General features: G+C 41.2%; 2 protein-coding genes across 8 annotated transcripts in view; one reads left to right on the forward strand and one right to left on the reverse strand.

The window, feature by feature from the left end:
* On the forward strand, positions 1–15,659 carry rab3gap2 (RAB3 GTPase activating protein subunit 2 (non-catalytic)). 6 transcript variants are annotated; one of them, XM_026331766.1, is made up of 35 exons: positions 1–388; positions 987–1,081; positions 1,442–1,559; positions 1,651–1,732; positions 2,006–2,053; positions 2,162–2,237; positions 2,430–2,531; positions 3,094–3,193; positions 3,615–3,713; positions 4,096–4,244; positions 4,347–4,426; positions 4,891–4,983; positions 5,075–5,214; positions 5,498–5,693; positions 5,851–5,994; positions 7,303–7,385; positions 7,467–7,531; positions 7,625–7,715; positions 7,864–7,985; positions 8,114–8,327; positions 8,681–8,778; positions 9,019–9,127; positions 9,246–9,406; positions 9,497–9,671; positions 9,930–10,109; positions 10,347–10,453; positions 10,649–10,715; positions 10,974–11,044; positions 11,119–11,154; positions 11,323–11,451; positions 12,446–12,661; positions 13,378–13,467; positions 13,562–13,786; positions 14,014–14,178; positions 14,794–15,659. In XM_026331766.1, the coding sequence occupies exons 1-35, from the start codon at positions 280–282 to the stop codon at positions 14,944–14,946; spliced, it is 4,188 nt and encodes a 1,395-aa protein (XP_026187551.1). In that variant the 5' UTR covers positions 1–279; the 3' UTR covers positions 14,947–15,659. The 6 variants fall into 6 exon arrangements, with proteins under 6 accessions (XP_026187551.1, XP_026187908.1, XP_026187992.1 ...); XM_026332123.1 differs by having other exon boundaries at positions 990–1,081; positions 8,117–8,327; XM_026332207.1 differs by having other exon boundaries at positions 990–1,081; positions 8,117–8,327; positions 11,323–11,397.
* The window catches only part of iars2 (isoleucyl-tRNA synthetase 2, mitochondrial), a 12,643-nt gene continuing 6,139 nt past the window's right edge, over positions 15,521–22,024 (reverse strand). Inside the window, exons 15-23 of one of the 2 annotated variants that reach the window (XM_026332338.2) lie at positions 20,962–21,070; positions 20,150–20,252; positions 19,779–19,901; positions 19,555–19,686; positions 18,702–18,808; positions 18,433–18,578; positions 18,161–18,351; positions 17,608–17,752; positions 15,521–16,452 (exon numbers count right to left, since the gene is read on the reverse strand). In XM_026332338.2, the coding sequence (XP_026188123.1) occupies positions 16,310–16,452; positions 17,608–17,752; positions 18,161–18,351; positions 18,433–18,578; positions 18,702–18,808; positions 19,555–19,686; positions 19,779–19,901; positions 20,150–20,252; positions 20,962–21,070 (1,199 nt within the window). In that variant the 3' untranslated portion in view covers positions 15,521–16,309. The remainder of the gene's footprint in view (positions 16,453–17,607; positions 17,753–18,160; positions 18,352–18,432; positions 18,579–18,701; positions 18,809–19,554; positions 19,687–19,778; positions 19,902–20,149; positions 20,253–20,961; positions 21,071–22,024) is intronic. The other variant, XM_026332421.1, reaches the window with a different exon arrangement.

Genomic DNA, 22,024 nt, shown 5'->3' on the forward strand with positions numbered 1-22,024 from the left:
GCTGTGGTTATGTTATTGATGTGTCATCAGCAAACCAGGACTAGGGTGGGAAGTGTTAAAACCGAGGAAAACAAGTGAAGCAGATCAGTTTTGTTTTATTCTATGGCGCAGCGTTTAAGCCAAGAAGAGATATTTTCTGCGAATAGGCTGTCACAAAGGTAACACGCTAACAGGATTTGCAAACTGCTTGGTTACGTTGATCTGCCACAGCTGGTTGTTAGCAAGCAGGCTAACTGGCTGGTTTCCTGTCTGTTCGGGTCCTGACGGGACGGGGGAGAGATGTCTTGCAGCTTGTTGGAGTTTTGTCGGCTCCAAGAGCTCAAAACGGTCCGGGACTACTTGTTTCATAACCAGACACCCGAACCACTGGAGGAGAAGAGTCAGACAGGTACCAAAGCTGGATGATTAACCCTATGTGTTAGCATGCTACATCATAAATACACAAAGTTAGACAAAGCAGCTAGTAAAGCAGCTTTTGCTTACAGCTGAATGACAGTGTAGCGATGTGTCTTTAGGTTGCACGGTTGGAAAGAAAGTTCGTTTTGTAGGTAACTGTGCTTCAAAGTCTGGACACTGGTTATAGGTATATAGGTAGGTAAATGGGCACGAGCTAAGTCCAACATGTTGCCGTTTGAATGCAGTGAAAAAGAAATGAATGCGCATCTCAGCGACGTTAATAAAATGCGTTTCGTGAACGACTGCAGTCATAATATAAGGAGGCTTTGCATGGTGACGCTTTAGCTGCACTAGCAGCAGGGCCCAGAAAGGGAAGAAGGAGACCTGCCTGCCTTTTTTTTTTTTGCTATGAGTCATCCCATATGAGGCACCTGAGCACATTACTGCAGGATGCCCCAAGAACAACCTGTTGCACTGGCGGCCCACTCCCCTATACTTAATTTCTTTTCATTTGTCATCTAAGTGGCATTAATCCACACACAAACACACTAAATCCTATTTGCACTCAACTCTGTTCACTTTTTCCTCAGCAGATAATGAGCTGTCTTGGGATACCTCTGACTGGGAGTCAGCATGGGATAGTGGCAACAACAAAGAGGAGGAGGAAGGCACTGCTGCTGCAACAGTCTGTCAATTTTACATATTTTTTTGTATTAAATTTAATAATATCAATTGTTTAAAGCACCAGAACTAGTTATTAACTAGTTGTTCAATTGTTTTGTAAAGGTGTTGTTGGTGACTGTACCAGAGGACTATTTTTTTTTTTTTTTTTCCTAAATCAGGGTTAAGAGGTATGGTTAGCTGAAGTACAGTGGACTTGAATATTTCACATTTGGGATGAAATTAGGAGGAAGTTTCTCTTAATACATTGACAAAAACAGAAGCCACAAAAACTTTACTAATATGAGGTATTTTGGGGATGGGGTTGTCCCAGGTTAATGGAAAGATCCCTTCCAGCCCTCTGACTTTCCTCTTTGCACTGCAGGTGGAGGAAGAGACCGCAGGGCAGAGTGAACCCTGGCTGCAGGACTGTGTGGTATCTCTCTCACCTTGCGCTGACCTATTAGTGGTGGCCCATGAACACAAGGCAGTTTTTCTCTCAGGCAAGATATTAAAACACACTGACCCTTTATCTTATCTGTAAGCACATTGGGGAGTTATAGGTTGCTGTCATTTTTTTATTAATTCTTACAGCTAAGTGGCGTACAGATGAAAGTGGCAGAGAGGAGATGACTCTGGCTGTGTCTTGGACAGGAACCCTCAACACTGAAGAAGGGTGAGAGAAAACTCTTAATATGAGAAGGAATGAAAATGCTGTGAACGCTACAGAGTTAATGATAGGTAAGCAGTGTATCTAGGGACAGCTGATATGGGAAGATGATACAGTAGTGGATGACAAAAGGCAGACAGACAGCAATGAAAATGAACTTAAGGGTGACAAGGAAAACTACAGAGAATAGAAGGGTCACACTGAAACAACAAATGAGAAAATGCATGAGAGCCACATTAATGTGAAACAGGGAAGTGAGACTATATCTTGTCTTTCTAGAGAGTGTGTGAGCAGCTCCATCTGTATCCCCCTTGCAAGTCAAAAAAGGTAAGGCAAATACTTACGTGGGTGACAGAGGAGATTCCTGGAAGTAGAAGTTTTTATAATGGGGTCATGACTTGCTGTGTTAAACTGTGTGTCTGTGTGTATGTGCAGGAGCTCCACAGGGCGCCCTGACTGGACATGTGTTGTAGTGGGTTTCACCTCTGGCTATGTCCGCTTCTACACAGAGGTACCTCATTAATCTGTAGCACAACCTTATTCTTCCTTCTTTTTTTTTTTTATCTACTACCATTGTAGCCTCTGTAGTGAATTACTTTTTTTAGACAGTCAGCAGAAAAATAATGCAGGAAAAACATTAAGTACGGTCTATAAATAGTCATGCCTGAAAGTATCAAGTCTATAACTGATTGTGTGTCATCAGAATGGGGTTCTGCTCCTGGCTCAGCTGCTACATGAGGACTCCGTATTGAGACTCAAGTGCCGCACATATGAGATCCCTCGTCATCCTGGAGTAACCGAGCAGGTAATGAATACCCCAGACACTGCAGTCGGAACATGAAAATTGTTTTCAGATTTAAAGAACTAGTTCAGCAATTTGGACCCTAACCTATTTTCATACCTGTACAATAACTGAAGTTACAACTAGCAGCTACAACACACTTTTACATGCCTTGAACCAGAATAAAAATGGTTTGAAAACTAAAATTTAAAAGAAAAAACTGTCCTGCAGAAACAGCACTTTTGGGCAAAAAGACAGACTCTTGAGTATGTTCATTACTGGTTTTTAGAGGCACTGGTAGCTATCAATTTTGTTACCTTTGGACAGAGCCAAGCTAATCTACAGTGCAAAGCTGCTGCCGGAAGCTTTATAATTTATTTAATTATAAGCACAGACATGAATGGAATCACATATCAACCCTTTTCAAGACCAGTAATAAGTGCTACATGTCAAAATATTTTTTATGCCTGTGTAATGAAACGTTCTACACTTAAGGTTCACATATTTTTTTTTAAATTATTTTTATAGCTCTTATCCCTCCATGTTCTTTAGCAAATATGTTTTTATTCATTTTGTCCAACCACAGCATGAGGAGTTGAGTATCCTCTACCCTGCTGCTCTCGTCACCATCGATGGCTTCAGCCTCTTCCAATCTCTACGTGCCTGCAGGAACCAGGTCGCAAGAGGTAATGCGTTTGTGCACGTGCCAGGGTGCATTCATGTGTGTACACTATAAGATCTAGTTTGATATGTTACTGTGTTGACAAAAAATGTGTTCTGTACCTGCTGACTGGGTGGATAGTGTTTGCCACAAGATGCTCAGGTACCATGGAGGCATGATCTTACTGTGTATGTAAACATAGACCCTTATACAACCTTTAGAGAGTTAGTAGCTTCAGCAGGATTTCTTGAAGCATTTAGTAGTGCACTTTGTGGGGATTTGTGCTGAGTTGGTCTTTGTTACTGCTAGTGCTATAGTTTTAAATTCAGTCATACCTACCAGCTGCTAGATAGTGAAATCGCTTGTAAAAAAAAAAGAACAGTAGTATCGTAAGATCTTAATGAAGTGTATATCATTATCTGCTCTTTACGTCCATGTCCGTCTAGCTGCTGCAGCAGGTAGCGATATGATACAGCCTCCTCCCCTTGCCTATAAGAAGTGGGGTCTGCAGGACATGGACACCATTGTAGACCACAGTAGTGTGGGTAAGAGACTGTCACTGAAATAACCTTTTTTTTCATGTTAGTGGTTGATTGCTTTGTGATGATTTGACTGGTGCTCATGTTGCAGGGACTTAACGTGATTCTGAATTCAGAATTTGAAATTTATCTTTTATTATATCCATTAAATTAAGATAAATAATTCAGTGTACCTGTGTCATGTGCCAGGAAGATTCTGTATCTAGAATTTTTAAATTAATGAAAAAAAATTCCAAAATGATTGAAAATTTGTCTTTGCAGGGTTGTACTTTGTTGTTTTGTACTAATTCTGTTATATAATTTTCTTTCTTTTTTTTTTTTTTAATCTTTACTCATCCTGTGTTATTCATCCTTTCTGTCTCCCTTTTTATTCATTTTTCCCTGTTAGGCATTATGACACTGTGTGTCTTTGATCAGATGAAGAACGCCTCTATCCTTGGGGGGTTTAATGCTTCAGTCAAAGGTAGTCCACCCGCCATGAACCAGTATGTCACTGTGGGAGGAGGGCCTTACACAGGCTTTTACTATGCTATAGAGGTTAGTGTGCATTACTTACTAATGACCTATAAGAGAGAAGGATTTTTTTCAAGACTTTGGTGAATAAATGTGGTGGGTGCTTGTGTCTCTGTCTGTTCATAGGGGAGCTCCCAGCCTCTCCTTTCTCATGTGGCTCTGGCTGTGGCCAGTAAACTCACTTCGGCCCTCTTCAGTGCAGCCAGGTGTGGTGATGCAAAACTAAGGATCCATGTTTTTAAAAAAACAAAGTTAAATGAATGGGCAATAAGACCAGTGGATCAACACTAACAATCACGTCAGTTTGTGTAGCATAAAGGCTGAGAGGGTCATTTGGTGTTTCTGTGTGTACAACCATGCATATACGTTAACTAAATGCTGCACTCTTGACAGTCTTCTACAATTGTAATTGCACAAAAAGCCTAATCAATTCTCTAAATTATAGGCTGCCCCATGTTAACGCTAGACTTAATCAATATCAGCAGGTAGTTTGCTTTCATCCATGCGTGTGTCTTCATTCACTCTTTCTAGTTTATCTTATCTCTCACCTTCATCTTAATTTAGTTATTTTTCCTATGCTCTCATCTTCCTCAGTTCTTTTTTTTTTTTTACCATGACTCATCATCTTTTTCTCCTGTTGGCCTTGTCATTCTCCCTGCATTCCTGTCAGTGGGTGGCTAGGCTGGAGCAAGAACAAAAATGAAGAGGAGGCAGTTCAGAAACAGAAGCCCAAGGTGGAGCCTGCAACACCCTTAGGAATCAGGTACCATGATATCTCAACACAAAGCAGGCCCCTCCTGGCAAAGTGAGGCTATATGTCCTTCCCTTCACTTAAAACCTGACCTCTTGTCCAGATTTGGTCTTCCAGATTCTCGTCGCCATGGCGAGTCCATCTCTCTGTCCCCATGCAACACACTGGCTGGAGTGACAGATGACTTTGGTCGAGTTACACTACTGGACCTGGCCAGGGGCATCGCTGTCCGTATGTGGAAAGGTGAGAATGAGGATAGAAAAGAGCAGGGACTAAGAGATGAATAATATGGAGGAAAACCTAAGGTAAGAAGGTAGACCTTAGGTGGTGTATCTCTGTTGTATAGTTCTCTTATCTCTAACTTCATGTTACAAATGCAATTTGAGAGCATAAAACATTGAATTTTAAATGTTGTCTACCAAACATTCATAGCATATGTCCTTAAAGGATGCCATGCATTTTCCCAAAAAATGTTAAGTGGGTCATTGTGTCATTTAAAGATAACTTTTAATCAACTTAACTGCAGGATACAGAGACGCACAGCTGGGTTGGCTGCAGGTTTCAGAGGAGCAAGGGGATCGAGAGTTCTCCCCTTCTGCTTCCCTGCCCAGGCGGCATGCGCTGTTCCTGATCATCTACGCCCCACGCAGGGGGATTCTGGAGGTGTGGGCGATGCAGCAGGGCCCTCGAGTTGGGGCTTTCACTGTGGGCAAACACTGCAGGTATACTGCAGGCTATTTGTTAGTTTCGGAAGCATTACAGACAAAACATTACCTGTGCATCTACATTTGGCACAGAAGCGTACTGTACATTCAGACACTGTAGGATATAAAATATCCATTAAATATTTTGTGTGTGTTTGCACATGCGTACTTCCAGGTTGCTATATGCTGGCTACCGTCTGATGGGGGTCAACAGTGTTACCAGTCAGGGCTGGCAGCTCCACACTCAGCAGGTTTGTCTGCTGGATCCCACCAACGGAGCTCTTAGGACAGTGAACATCCCCTTCCACCTAGCTCTAAGGTTGGTGCACAGAGAAACACACACATACTTACACACATATTAACTTTAAAAAACATGTAGAGAAGCTGTTTGTCATGCAGGCATTTAAATAAGGCTTTCTCAGTAATAGTCTTATTTGCTTTCTTGCCAAGAGTGAGATGAGTGTTTACAGTATATGTAAAGCTACAGCCAGCAGCTGGTTAGCATAGCTTAGCGTAATGCATGGAAACAGGGACACAAACAACTAACCTGGTCCAGTTCAAATATTCAGGAACTATTAACTTAGTAGTTTCCTTTGTGTAGGAAGAGCAGATTAAATAATATTTGTTTTGTATGCCTCAATTGTAGACATCTCTTTCTTGTTTTTGCATTATTTACTCACTCAGCTACTGGGCTTTATTAAAATCATGCTAAAGAATGTCAATAATTTGAGATTTATGGCAACATAGCTGCTGCCATGTAATTTCACAAAGGTTTTCAGCTAGGGCTGCTGAATTATGGAAAAAATCATAATCATGATTATTTTGGTCATTGTTGCATTTATTAAACAAAACAATAAATTCTCCTTAAAATAAATAATATTAAATATATTCAAATGTATAAGTAGCATTGCTATTTATATATGCTATTTATACTCAGCATTGCACTGAAGAATGTATCTTTAATTGATGACTGTGTAGCGAAGGATGATGTGGAGGTTGTTCGTTTCTGTTACTTTTTCATTAGTTGGTCATATGTCGGTCTGTGTTTAAATTTTAGATGGTTTAACAGATTTATGGTGTTACCAAGCGGTGCCGACACCACCGCGTAGCAAATCTTGCGCATAATATATTTTTGATCCATGTCTGCTTCTTTGAATCCAAACTGTTCCCAAACAACAGACTTGCTTCTACCTCTTTTGTTGACCAAAGACTTCTGTGGCTGCTCTCTTTCTGTCATCTTCACTCACGCTGATGCTTTTAAATGCCACCAGATACCACATTCACAACTTGTTTCACTGACAGTACAGGCTGTGAGAGTTCGGGCTTCTGTGGGGGGCGAAAGTGTGCATGTGCATCATTAAGAACACAGGCCAAAATAATTTTAAAAACAGAATAATCGTTTTTTCTCGATTACATAGTTTTGGTGATCGTTGAGACCCGAAATCAAAATTTGATTAATTGCGCAGCCCTATTTTCAGCCACAACTTCAAATAAAACATATTCTTACAAATTTGAAAATATTTGGCTGCAGTGCCTTGTCCATACATGGTCCACATACTGTTAAAGGCATCTTTGTTATTGAGGGGCTACCAGCAATTTATCCATCTCTGTGACATTTTCATTTCAGTGACAAGAAGAGTGAGCGAGCCAAAGACATGCACCTGTTAAAGAGGCTGACTACTATACTAAGGAGCAGAGAGGTGGAACCTGGTAAGAGATACAAGAGCACGAGCTGAAAATGCAGATATTAATGCATTAGATCAAAGAGCTTTGAAATTTTGTTTGTTATAGACTTTCTGGAGCGTGAAGGCAAAAATGTGCTACTGGATATCAAGCATCCTGCAATTAAGAAGCAGGTACGACCAATGTAGAAATCTTACATACTAATAGATGAGTGCAGTGTGTTCTGCAGGCAAAATACTGACTGCTGTGTTTGTATTTTCTTTTAGGCTCTGGAGTCTTTGCTGTCACATAAGAATGTTCCGGTCTCCTGTCTTACTAACATCACACACACTGTATTCGACACTCTGAAGCAACAAGGTAATGTGTCAGTTCAGCTGACTGAGACTGATTTGAGATGAGCTAGGTAAATCAAATGTCATGTGGTTTTAGAGAGAGTTCTTGCTTTATACCTGTGGTAAAGCAACTTGTCAACAATTATTCTCTCCATTTTATTTTTACATCACAGACCCTGAGGAAGTGGATACAGCATTACTCCAGCTCTGCTCTTCACAGCTGAAAATGCTTCAGCTCTACTCCGACATACAACAGCTACACTCTGCTGCAGAAATAGAGGCTGACTTGGAAAATGTTAGCATGCACATGAACATTTTCCATCTGTCTTAAGAATGTAACATAAGCTAACTTAGGGTTTGTGGTAAATTTGCTACATAGATCTTTATTATCTTTATTAAATTTATTATTTCCTCGATATCTAGCAGGACTCCCTAGAAGGCATAGAGGATGAATTGTCCAGTGTTGGCCCCACCTTGAAACGCTATGCTGAGCTCACCTCCAGACCCAGTGTTTCCTTTGCCCAAGACTCACCTGACTCACCCTTGCCTGCCCAAGCCTTTCTGTCCCAGATGGAGTGCACAGAGGGTGGAGAGTTGAAGGTAGTCCGTGGGTCTGACACTGATTGGAATCATCTAGGTATGGCTACATAAGTGCTCACAATCTGTGCTTTGACTTCTATCTAGTGTTGACGTGAGGATGCACAAACTACAGCACATAACTGTCAGGTGCACTGATTAGAAGTTTATTATTGTGATTAAACACCTGGGCTAAGTCACTACGGCCCAAAATTTCTGGTGCAGACATCATGTATTCAGTCCCAGACAAATATGCTGTGTGGTATCAACACAGGTGTAACAAAATATCACAGGGAGCATTTACACCAGCCATAATATGACAGTTGATACACACAATTAAACCTTCAGTGACCTCAGACACAGAGTGAGCTCACTATACCAAGGGAGGACTTTGCTCTTGTGTGTCCTTTGCAGGGAACTTTCTGTTCTGGGATTGTTTGTGTGGAAAATGTCCACTGCATAAAGTCTGTGACAGACTACAACAAGCTGGCATCAGCCCACAGCAGTTACTGGTAAGATAAAACTGATGATGAGGAAAAGACTGATGGGATGGAATGGGTTGAAAGTATGAGTTTTATACTAACAGACGTTAAAACTGGTCAGGCTTAATAGGTGCAGATATCTAAAGGAGAATAGACATGAGTTTGACTATGTAGGGAAATGTAATGGTGATATGAACTTTTTTGCTTATGTTTTATAGCAGCAGTTGCTCCAATAAAACTTCTCTTTCTTGTTATGTACATAATTTTCAGTCTTTGTTGCTGAGCATGTGGTTGCAAAGAGAGAAGGAGGTGCTACAGAAACCCAATGAAACAGTTCGAAACCTTCACGCACTACTCATTGCCCTCAGCAACATGAAAGGTGTGTATTCTTGTCCAGTGTGTGCTAGCTTTTTTTACTTGTGTATCTGTGTGAAGGACACAGCCACTCTCAGCTGGTTTTGGTTATGATTCAGCTTGATTATGATTTTCCTCTCCAGGTGCAGTTGAGGTGTCATGGGACCCCCAGTCCATCTCCCCTTGGTGGCAGCAGGTTCGCACTACGTGTATCCAGTCCCACAACGTTGCTGCTGCTTTGCTCGCTGCCCTTGTTGCTTACCGTGCTGCTAAGGCTAGCATCACCAGCCGGGCTGACAGCAAGGTACTGAAGTCTCAGACATGCACGCACATACATGTGAGTGAAAAACACCGCACTCACAGGCTCAGTCGGTTTTATGTTTGTGTGTGCCAGTTGCAGTCAGAGTGGGAGGCGGTGTCTTTGGAGCTGGAGCAGTGGGTGGTGTGTGTTCGCCAGCTGGAGGATGTGCTGGTGCTCCAAACTCTACTATTGGTGCCTCCCTCTCAGGGAGCAGCAGGAGGCACTGCAGCACAGTGCTCCATCAAAACACTGTTGGAGGGAGGCACAGGTGTCAATAAGAATCTTATCAGGAATATTTCATAGGGTCGTACTTTCTTATTAGCTTCTGTGCATCCCTATCTTACTTTATTTTGTTTTATATTTTCTTTGTAAATATGCTGAAAGTCAGTTGCTTTTTTTCTTACAGTATTTCTTCTTTTCTCTTTTCTTTTTTGATTGACTATCTGTATTCTGGTTGTGACTACTTAAGACAGCTTCCTTCATTCATTGATTTATTTATTTTTTTTCCCCATGGCTTTCTATAAAGGTGGCATTGCTGACAATGTCTCCAAGTGGGTTTTCAGGCACAACTTGTCCCCTGAGCGACTGAAGGAAATTGTTCAAAAGAAAGAAGGCAAAAATATGGATGACAAAGTAGAACAACAGGCAGGAGAAGGACGAAAGGAGGAGAGAGAGAAAAGCCAAGAGGACACAGAAAGAACAGCAGGTCAGGAAAAGTCCAGCAGCAGCAAGGAAGCCTGGAACCAAACTGATCAAAATGCTGGTTCTTCACATTCACTGTTTTGAATATGAAATGACCAATGGGCTCTCACATTAAAGAGCTTTGTTTGTGACTGACTGTTAATTTGTAGAAGAACCCAGAATGGCATGAACAAAGTAATGGCTGCATCAGTACACACTATTCCATGTAACCTCTTTAGACACTGTCCACTGTGCTTTGCAGAGCTGTTGGTGGCAGTGTGCCAGCGATTCCCACACTCCCTCTCTCCTGACCTGCTCTTTGCCCACTGCTGCTGGGAATATGTGGTGCAGTGGAACAAAGACCCTGAGGTGCATGCACTCACAAACATAGACATAATATACAAAATATATGAAGATTGGGTTTTTAATGATATAAATCAAAAGAATGACACCAGGCATTAAATGCATATTTATTTATTTTTACAGTTGGATTCCTATTTCTACTCATTCAGTGTATATTATCACTACTTTCTTCAATAAATGTGCATCTGTTTGTCTTCCTAGGAGGGTCGATACTTGTGCTGGGCTGTAGAACATTTGAAGTTGGTTTCCAGTCCCCACATCCAACTAGGTTTGTGGTCCTGTGGCTTTCTTTACATACTAGCAAATGCATGTATGTATATAAGTCTCATTTGTCCACCTGTGGATGAATTGGTGTAATGTCTTTGTGTATGCATACCATCTTTAATATGTCCTCAGAGATAGAGTATTATCATTATATTATATATATTACCAGAAGTCAGGTTAATATTTCCACTTTGTAAATCAGCACTTTCTTAAAGTGGCAGTCATTAGTGTGTCATTTGACTTAACTGAACATTCTTCACAGGTATTTCTACTATGATGTGGAGTACGTTCGTTGTGAAACGTTTCTCAGCAGCAACCTTCCTCATAGAGAAGGTAAATCTTGTTCATACAGCATGCAGTATGTCTTTGTGCATCTGTATACAAACTGTTTAAACTTGTTTTTCCAGGTAGGGAAAGCACCCAAAGATCGCTTATGTCGAAGGGTAAGTGTGTTTGAGTAGATTGATTTTAAAACATCCTAGATTAAGATATATGATGTCGGTTTTGATGTTTGCTAGATTATATGATTCTTTGAGATGTCTCATGTATAGTGCGGCAGTAATTGTATAAAGCTGCATGTATGTACATTAATGATGTGCGTTGGTGTGCAGGATGTCGGGATGGGAGACAAAGCCATGACGTCTTTCCTAGGCTGCTGTGTCCAGCTGCTGCAGATCCTCATGGAGGTGACTGGAGTATTGGTTAAGAATCAATGCCCTTTGTCTTTTATAAATTACTATGTAAGTAAAGAGACTGGAAAGGGAAAAGCATGGCCAATTACCAGTGCCCCACATAAATCCAGCACAGAGCATGGTCAGTGATGCATGGCTAAATCAATCTTTTCTTTGTGCTTCTGTTTTTCCTTTTCAACATGAATTGGAATCTTCTTATTGATGCAATAGGAGTTGTGTTTGATTTATCAGGTCACAGTGAAAGCAGGTCTGCATATATAACAGTAATTGTCATTTTCATATTTTTAATGCAGTCAATCTGTTAATTTGTTATACAGAGCACTACTACTTTTAAAGTACTGGCATTACTACTAATGTACTATTAATTAACATCATAGTACTGTTACTGCTATGACTAGTGATTTACTACTGACTACCACTACTAAACCACACCCAAACTGAATATGCATTCGGTTCCGTTGCTACAGTAACTACTGTAGCTTACAGGGCGAGCCCCTCCACACGTGACGTATAAAATATAATAATTTGTCTGATCTGGTTTTCTCACAACACTAAAGTTCATGTATGAGGAAGAGAAGGAAGCTCATTTCAGCTCCTTGTATCCAAGATCTGGGAAAAATCCAGAATTTATAAATATATTTCATTTGAAAGGTGTAACTACTGAGCACAATAGAGGAGCGCAGAGGGTATGCGACCTGGAGGTTTCAGGTTTCCCAGTCACACCTGTGACAAAGACAAGCTACACACTGGCATGGCTGGCTTCCAAGCTAGTTGTAATGTTACAAAGTCATATGTCCACATGTTGAACTGAGTTTAAACATTCAGCAGCTGTTAAGTGAAATCAAATGTGTCACACATGCTGTCCTTCTGCACAGTCAGGTTCTATTATCTAAGTGAAGCAACAATTAAAACACATTTTTTCACTTTAATAGTTGCACGTTAGCTGTATTGTGCACTTGGCTGTATTAACTGCAAACTAAACTGAGAGTTGAGATTACTGTGTATTGCACCCTCACCGTCTCTTCTGTTCTTTGGCCTGCAGGCGGACTCAGCAGTGGAGGAGGTTTCTGCTCCTGAGTTGTCTGTGGAGGAGGTGTGGAGTGGAGCAGACGGCCCTGCCTCCATAGCTGAACTGGCTCTGGAGCAGAGAGGTGTGCACTACCCCCTGGTCCAACACCACTGCCTGTTAGCCTCCCTTCTGCATGCTGCTATGACTTTCAGTCTGAAGATGAAACCACTCAGCCTGTTTGACAGCAAGGTGAGGAGACGGACACAAGTACTTATGTCGTAGGCCAGCCAGGTTTTCCAGTGTTTGAATAAAGTCATAGCTTTTTTTTTTTGTTGTTGTTTTGTTTTTTTACACGCACACAGGGACACTTGATAAAAACTGCTCCCCTTTTTAGACAGCCTTAAGAGTTGATTTCATATTATAGACATATTGCTTCTTTTTACCTTTTATAGAAATACAGCATACACCCGAAATTTGCCAGGGTTATGTTCCATAGAGCACCCACACATTGTGAAAAACCACAAATTTTGGATGTGGTCAAAAAAATGCCTATAAATGTCTATTTTTATTGTTTACACCTTAAATAAGCTCCCAAAACACTTTCATTTCAGTTCAAACTCAGCTTATGTATTATGTATTATTATTAGTATATAAATTAGTGACCTAAATTAGTAAATTATATTGTTCTTAATAATTTGGCATTAAAACACATGAAAAATGATATATTCCCACATAAAAAGCCATAAAAATTGCGGAGGATATTTGCAGTTTCCACGAACAATTATTAGATTCTAAGGAAACATCTGCGAACGACTGAGGCTGCGAACTCTGAACCACAGCTTCATGGGGGTACACTGTATACTTTCATTTTGTAATGTCTACAACCACTTGGCATCAGTACTTAAAATGTTTTAGACCTGTAGTGCAAAATATTATTAGATTTATATGTTTGTGTCTGATTCCAGGGTAAGAATGCTTTCTTTAGAGATCTGACAACAATCCAGCTGATGCCCAGTGGAGACATGGACCCAGGCTTGGTCTCACTACGACAAGAAGTGAGTGTTGGACAGAAATGCAGAGGATGAGAATAAAATGATTCTCCATGCCTGTTGTCTTATCACTGGTACCCACATCTCCACTTGGTGTCAGTTTCTCCTGCAGGTGCTTACCAATTGGGTGCAGGCTTTAGATGATCCTTCCAGCTCAGATTCTGGCACTGGGTCCTCCCCACTACCCTCAAGTGGCCCCAAGGCTGGCTGGTGGCCTTCTCTGTGTCTAGAGCTGGGTTCCCTGCTGCAGGTCAACCCTGACATCTTGCGAAGACACCTTGTCTGTGAGCTCTACAACCAGGGCCTGGACCTTCGGGCAGAAGAGGTTAGGGAAATCTTTGTTGCAGAGAGAAGCTAGAAAGTTAGAATGACACAAATTTTATTACCTTGCTCATTAAGTTATACAGTACAGTGCTGTGTTTTTGTCTCAGTTCAGTCTAGTCCAGATTAGATCTTTATTGTCCCTCCAGGGGGACATGATGTGCAGTAGTGGACACAACTATTACTTGTTGCTACTCAAATACTTAGCTGATTTTGCATGCTGTCCGCCAGGTGATGTTAGAAGTGGAAGATAAGGACGTACTGGGCTCTCAGCTGTTGGTGCTGACTGGACAAAGACTGTGCTACTCACTGCTCCACAGCCAGAGCCAGACGCAGGCTGCTATGGAGCTGCTGGCCCGCCTGCCCCCGACCCTCTGCACTTGGCTCAAGGCTATGGTGAGACATCCAGCACTGCACTGATCTCTGACAATTAACACACTGAAGACCTTTCAGCTGCAGATCCTCAGAGAGAGGCTGCTCTTTACTCTACATCCTTTTGACCAAGCAGGAGTTTTCTTTATGTTCAACTTACAGCATTTATGTGGGTAGCTATTACCAGAAAACCTTACTGTAAAACATTTCTGTAGCCAGACTGTACGTAGCCTGTTGGGATGGCAGAGTGAAAAGGTTTTTGTTGTCATGCTATAGGATTTTTCACATGTAACTTTTTAAATAATAAAGTAGACATGTAGAGTCTTGAGGATAAAAAAATAAAATAAAATAAAAAAGACTACCCAAACATAAACACAGTGTTCCAGTCAGGCTAGAGAAGTTTCAACTTGGATCCCAGGTGTCATCTTGTTTCCTGAAAAGCACAGACGTCTAATACAGTGCAAAAAAGTGAGAAAAAGGAGAGAGAAGAGTTATGGCCACTTTTCTAGTATTGGGTCACTAATAAAAAGCTTTATTCCACAGGTTTTAGCAAATATGTATTAATATCACCTAATTCAAAACTATAAAACTTTATGCATTTAACAATGCAGGGATTATGATTTGGTGTCTGTGCTGCAGGACCCCAGTGAGCTGCGGTGCCCCCTGGTCCCCCTGTCCCAGACCAGCCGACTAGTCGGCCGTCTGATTGAAATCCTGCCAGAGAACCACGCCCAGTACGTCTTGGCCCTCCACCTTCTGGAGGCCGTGGAGGCCCTCACCACTGAGGACTAAGCTTGAGAGGAAGGAGGGTGGAGGTGGAGACATCACAAAAGGCGATGAGGACCATGGTAGACAGATGGAAAAAGGAGGAAAAGCGAAGGTGTGCTGGAGGCTGATGGGGACAGGTCCTTGTACAGTGGTCCCTATAGAAAGAGCACCAGGACTGAGCAGTCTGTACTGCTTCAGAACATGGACCGTGGTGTGCCAGAAGCGTACTCATGTACAACATGAGAGAAGACGATAGGCAGTCTTCACATCCTCTCTTATCACTGTCATGGAGTTTTTGTGTTTTGTCATTCAGCTCATGTCAGTATACAGCTTTGGAAGGCTGAGTGGATCTGATAGGCTTTTAACTTTTTTTTAACCCATCAAATTTTTGTGCATGTAACATAAATTATATTGAGTACTTGATATTGAAAGTATTGTTAAGAGGGTCATTTTGGTTATTAAGGAAAGGAGCATGTCTTTACTTTGTCACCTAACCTTTACTTTCTATGGGTTTGACTTTAAAATCTGTGGCATTTCAGAGTTGTGGTTGACCTTTTTCCTTCCTCCTCCCCTCACACAGACAGGAGATGTATCAAAGTCCTATGGACCTTATTTTTTATTAACATGAAGACAGTATGCACTTGCTGTGCCTATACACCTCCTATTCTCTACTCCTATGTCCAGCTGCTCTGACTGGGTTAATCCAAAGCAGAATAAAGAGGTTTCTGAAAAGCTAAGATGTTATTTACATTGAGATCATGTATTGGTTTTAGCTAATTGTTATTGTGCTGACATTCAATCAAAAAGCATTCAGGATGAAACATTTCTTCATATAACCTCAATTTTATGGAAACTTTCACAAGGAACAGGATTTATCATATCAACGTTCTCACGCCCATCAGATTTTCTGGACTATAAATTGTCTCCTGTGTCCACATAGTGACACTCATTGTAGACAGTTTCCTTCCCATTTACATATAAAAGAAAAAAACAGAAGTCATCTGAATTGCATCCCTTCCTGACTAATCAATCCAACATCTTCAAATCCCAATTTTATATGGTAAACAATCTTGTCCATGCTGCATCACACTGCTTGGCAGAATGACATCAAATGTATAACCACCTCATTCCTGCCACAGCTGGTGCAAGTGCATAAAGGCAGAAGCACATATAATACAGCTAGCTTGGTGATCTGATATCAGTGCCGTGCTGCAGCTTCCCTGGCATGGGCCTAAAGTAGAATAACTGAAGCAACAACAGATTTGGGGCTGACAGTGACAGGGAGAGTTAAACCTGGTTTTATCTTCATTCCTCAAGAGCAATGTCACCCAAGAAAACCAAGTCTTGGTGATGTTTGCTGGTCGTCATGCGGAGGTCTAGCCTGGCACTAAGTCTGTGAAACAATGGTCTGGCAGCGCAGGCACAGGCAGTCTGCTGACTCAGCAGTGTAGCGGCGGCACCGTGGGCACCGGGCAGCAGAAGTGGGCACCACTGCTATACTGTAGGCACTGTCCTCATGGATAACGCCACCTGAAAGCACAGTTATACCATGAGCATACTGGAAGTAATTACTGACATGTTCCACAATGGTATAGTGCTTTTTTTACTGCACTTCATTAATTAATTAGCAGTTGTGACCACCGTTATATAGTTTATGTATCATAGAAAACAAAGATAATTCACTATCTTAGTTTGCATGAAAGTTGTGTACATGTTGGCTCTTCATTATAAACTCAGTACCTAGTTCTAGCAGTGATCTGATTGGCTGTTAGGTTTTGGTTTTAGCTTAGGTTACCATGGTAATCTAACCAATTTTAAAAGTGAGACAGCTTTGTGATACCAGAAAACCTGCATTAACACAACAATATGTAATAAATTATACAAAATCATAGAATGACCATATATCATTAGACATTAAAGACAATCTGAAATGGTTTTTTCAACAACACTGCTACAGCAATTATGTCCTCTGTTGAAATTTCCATTGTGGAGGGGAATGTCTATTTTGGCCTGTGTCATGACCAATGGACATTCGGGCAGTACTATTTCGATACCATGGGCTGCAACATACGAAACAATTTGGCAGAGAAACACAGCATGTTGCAACATTCATACTCTGACGCCGGTCATCATGGGAGAGGGTATTTGAGACATAGAGCCAGTGACGTGATCCTGACTAATGCTGGCTAACAATGTCATATTAACACACACTAATGTTAGTTAACTATTAGTTACACTTTAGTAGTGGATGGGCTGTTTACTACTAGGGCAACAACCAGCATGAAAGAAAGACATTATAGACAGAAAACACAAATCTGACCTTTTGAGACATTTGACAATATAGTAGTAGTACAGTAACTCCAACTGCAGAGTGTGTATTTTAGGAGCAGTGAGTTTTTTAGCATCCTCAACCTGGCAACCCACCTTGGGTTTGAGTCTGGGAAACTGTCCAATATATAGAATTTAGATTGCAGCTACTAATCATACCTTGTTGAACAGACTCTGACTTGTAGCATCAACAGTGACTTTGTTGCATGAAGGTTTGCAGGTAGGGCACTGACATGGGAATGCTCTTAGTTAAATTTGTGTTTGACAGGTGAGTTAGGGCTTTCACAATGACTCCTTCTCCAAACGTTCATGATTAACCTATCACTGTATCACTAGCTTAGCGTTGATGTTCCTCACCCTCTAGGTTGATGAGGAAAGTGCCGTGATTCAGCAGGGCATCCGATGGCAGGTCGCGGGGCAGTTCACTAGTCAGGTTGACCCGCGCTACCATCATCAGCTCAGCCAGCTGGGAGCAGGTAGATGTAGGCTCCTCTTGGAGAGACTGCAAATGTTGTAGGGGAGAGTAGGAATTTGTATTTAAACTGTGTGTTTAAACAGACTGACAATATTGATAAAACTGATAAAGGGCTGACCTTGTTGATACTATACCATAATAAATCTTTTAAAGATAATACTATAGCAATATCACAATTATAAGTGTTTACAATAGTAGAATAGTGTAAAGATTACTATAATTACGTTACTCAGAACCAAGATGCAGTATGTGTTGACATCCACACGGCATGTCCCTGAACATGTGGCCATATGCCTATAATCTCTATACTCCAGTTTGCTCATATAAAGGAAGACCACTGCCTTTAGCAGCTGTGTAATTTTTGGACACTTTTGCATTTATTTAAATCACTTGAATTGGCTTGCTTACAACATCTGATTACAACATCTGACTCACCTCCATGAGTTCAAACAGCAGACCAGGTTCAATGGCAATGGTGAGGTCATACTGGGCAGCATTTTTGCCTGGAATGGAAGATAGGAAGGAGTCCCTGATGGCACATGCCCCTTCCACTGCTTCTTCTAATCCTGGTTGCCGCCACACAGGACTGCTTTTGATCCATCCACTTTTGAATAATGTCTCCCCTTCTGCAACAATTTCAGGTTATCTATATGAAATTATGAAGAGTAAATTCAAAAATCTGACAAGATAAAGCAACAGGGACATACCGGGATGTCCTGGTGCATGTAGATAGACCTCTTCTGCTAGATGTGGCAGGATGGGAGCTATGGATCTGGTCACCCCATCCAGGATTTCTTCTAAAGCAGTCTGACATGATCTTCTGCCCAACGAGTCTTCTGGATCACAGTACAACCTGGTTCCAAGGATGCAGAAATTCAATAATAAATGGAGGGAGAGACAAACAAATGTCTGAGATTAAAAAGACACTGAAGCAAAGCAAATTCACACAGGCACCACTGCTGCTGTAAGTCTGTACCGGTCTTTGATGATGCTGAAGTAAAAGCTGGAGAGGTCCCTGGAGATGAAGGCTTGGAGGACACGGATGACCCTGCCTGCGTCAAACTCACTGTAGGCATCAGTCACCTGCAAATACAGACACACACAGTGCACATTCAGTTGCTTTCTAAGCGTCAATCTTTGCTGTGATAATTGGCCACTTTACTGCAACTGCTCCTCATTTGTGCTGCAGCATGGCATGTGTTTCAGTGTAACATCAGCAGGTGGTACTCTGCATGGGCCAATGGCTGAGCATGTTAAGATGATTAACAGGTGGGCGCATCTGCAGGCTGCCCCGTGTTGTTGTGGAACATGTGACGCTGCCTCTTGTGTCTATCAAATTGTGTTTCTTTGCTGTTTTTTTATTAAATTTTTATTTTATTATTTTTATCTTGTATTTGTGTTATATTAGTATTAGTATTATATTACTACCTAATTTTCTTATAGTATTGCTGCTATTTTCTCTTTTTGATGCTGTAGCATTTTGGAATTTCTCCACTTTGAGACTAATAAAAGGTCATTTTATCTTGACTTATTTCATTCTATCAGACCTCAGTGAATGTGGCCAAGTGGAGGCTAACTAACTTTGGAAGAGTCAAAAGAAGAACATTGTGGGAGAAAATAGAGTTCAAATCAGATTTTTCAAAGCCCTATATATTTAATTATCTATGAAATGTTACTTTCAGACAGAAAAGGCATATAACATTAGGCTACTTTGGAAGTGTACCATTATTCATAGTGAGCACACAACTGAACAACACTGACACTTTTCACAGCCTACCTCTGGACATTGATTTCAGCTAGCACCACGTTATACCACCATAAACACACACCTTGATGCTGAACCCACGGAGCAAGTGCAACATGTACTGATCAATGTAGTGCATCTGTTTAGGGTCCACGGCCTGAGTGCGTGGGTCAAAGCCCTGCAGGTTGCCAAGCAGGAACTTAAGAGTGTTCCTCAGCTGGGAAAGAATACACAGGGGTTGAGAGCGAATGAGGAAAACCACTCAGGAAAAAAAAAAGATTTCATTTTATTATTCTATTGCACTGGTACCTTGATGATGCTTTCTCTGGCTGAGTTCAGTGCAGTGGGCCCAATGTGGACCTCAGAGAAGATGTTTGACTCTGCCACCCACCAACGCAGCACATCTGCCCCATAGGCTGGCATACTAGGGTCCTGATACAGACAACACACGGAAAAAAATAGGAGAGACAAAAAGTTGGGAGATATTGATATTATATTTGACTTGGTAAAGTAGTTAAACATCCACAACAGAAATCTTAAATAAAAGCTAAAGGATGAGAGTCTGCGTTTTTTTTTAATGATTCCAGTGATAATAATTGTGATGTAATTACAACAAACCCAAAACATTACGGGCCTTTTTCCTACATTATTTCATTGCACCACCTCTCCCGTTATCTCACCTGCCCTCCATTAATGACTACATCAGGATCTATAACATTGCCCAGAGACTTGGACATCTTCTCTCCCCTCTCACTGACTGCAAAGCCATGGACCACCAGAGACCTACATACACAAACACGTAAATCTCATGTCAGAAAAACAATTTGCATATATTTATTCCACTTTTGACAAATACATAATTAAAATATAAAAAATATGGCAAATTTAGTTTTTGCTTAGCAGAAACAACACAAACTGTCAGTCAGACAGAAGCTACCATTTTAAAATGTAGGTGATGTTACTGTATTGTCCTTGACAGCCATGCAAAAACTTCAAACCAATTTCAGTAGCACTGAAACTCTTGAGTAATTATTGGATAGTTTTGTCGGCTTGTAACACCTGCTGCTCTCCTCCTGACATCAACTGTAGATTAACATAGGGCTGTGCAAGTAATCGCATTTTGATTTCGATTTGAAAAATTTGTAATCGAGAAAAAAAACGATTTTCCGTTATTTTTATTATTTTGCCCTGCGTTCTTAATGATGCACATGCACACTTTCGCCCCTCCAGAAGCCCGAACTCTCTCAGCCTGTACTGTCAGTGAAACAAGTTGTGAATGTGGTATCTGGTGGCATTTAAAAGCATCAGCGTGAGTGAAGATGGCAGAAAGAGAGCAGCCACAGAAGTCTTTGGTCAACAAAAGAGGTAGAAGCAAGTCTGTTGTTTGGGAACAGTTTGGATTTGAAGAAGCGGACATGGATCGTAAAGCACACTGGGGCCAATTCCAAGTATTTTGCACATGTATCTGCTTAACTATGATCTAGACACTCACTTGTAAGGTGCCTTGTTTTTGACAGCTACGCTGGTGAGCAGTGATGACTGAAACCAGCCTCCAAGCTGGTCCTTCCCCTCCACATATACATCTGCCCTGTAGTCTGGCTCTGGAGGAAGAGTAGAGAGAAAAAGCATGAAAATCAGTCAGTTTGGCCACCATAACACAACAAAATGAAGTAATAATAAACATGTCCTCTCCAAGTAACTAACCACAGCCTGTTTCTTCCATATTAGTGTAGGATTTTTATAGATTTCATTAAGACAGTTTTGTACTAGACCCCCATGGCTACGGCGGAATAAACAGCTGGTAACCTCATGCATCCCGACCCTGAATCAATTCAGTCAGACAACAAATAGATCCCAGTTTGAACTCTGTGTTCTCCCAGGTCAAACCCTGGCAACAAAGACAGAAATAGAGGAAGATAAAAAGGAGGGGTTGAGGTTCATTATGTACTGAAAAGTTATTTATTAGGTCTAAGTCACTTGTTTGATCTTTTTAAATATTTCATAAAGCACATTCTGCTTTATTGTGCTGTGGAATTGAAAATAGAAAACCTGTTTTTAGGAATGGCCACTGTGTTCTTCAGTGGTAGAGCAAAGATGAGAGATGCTCATCTGGCATGCAAATAGAGGAAGTACCACTACATTGAGTCACAACAGCCTGGGAAACAAAATAGAGAGGTTCAAAGACACATTCAATTACAAAGGATGCTGTGTTGACTACAGTAGGTGGATGGTCAAATAACTTGTAACTAGAGGTATGAGCAGTGAAACAGGGAGCCAGCTGATGCAACTCAGGGTCCTCAGAGTCTCTCTCCATCTCCACGGGAAACGGAGATACAGCCAATGTAAAGTATGTTGGCTTTAGCAAGTCTTAGCAAATCTTTAGCAAATCTCATATTCTGTCTGATCCCTTAAAACAGAGAAATCCCATCCAGGCCATTTTCCGTGAAGTCCACTGCTGGAGTTATCTGTCCTATCCTTACTTGTTTTATACTAAGGAATGATGTTTTAAGTTTGCTAGTTGAAAGGTTGAACTTTGGGTTAAGGTCAACATATCT

This window comes from Mastacembelus armatus, chromosome 22 (genome assembly GCF_900324485.2).
Source record: "Mastacembelus armatus chromosome 22, fMasArm1.2, whole genome shotgun sequence".
Lineage (NCBI taxonomy): Eukaryota > Metazoa > Chordata > Actinopteri > Synbranchiformes > Mastacembelidae > Mastacembelus > Mastacembelus armatus.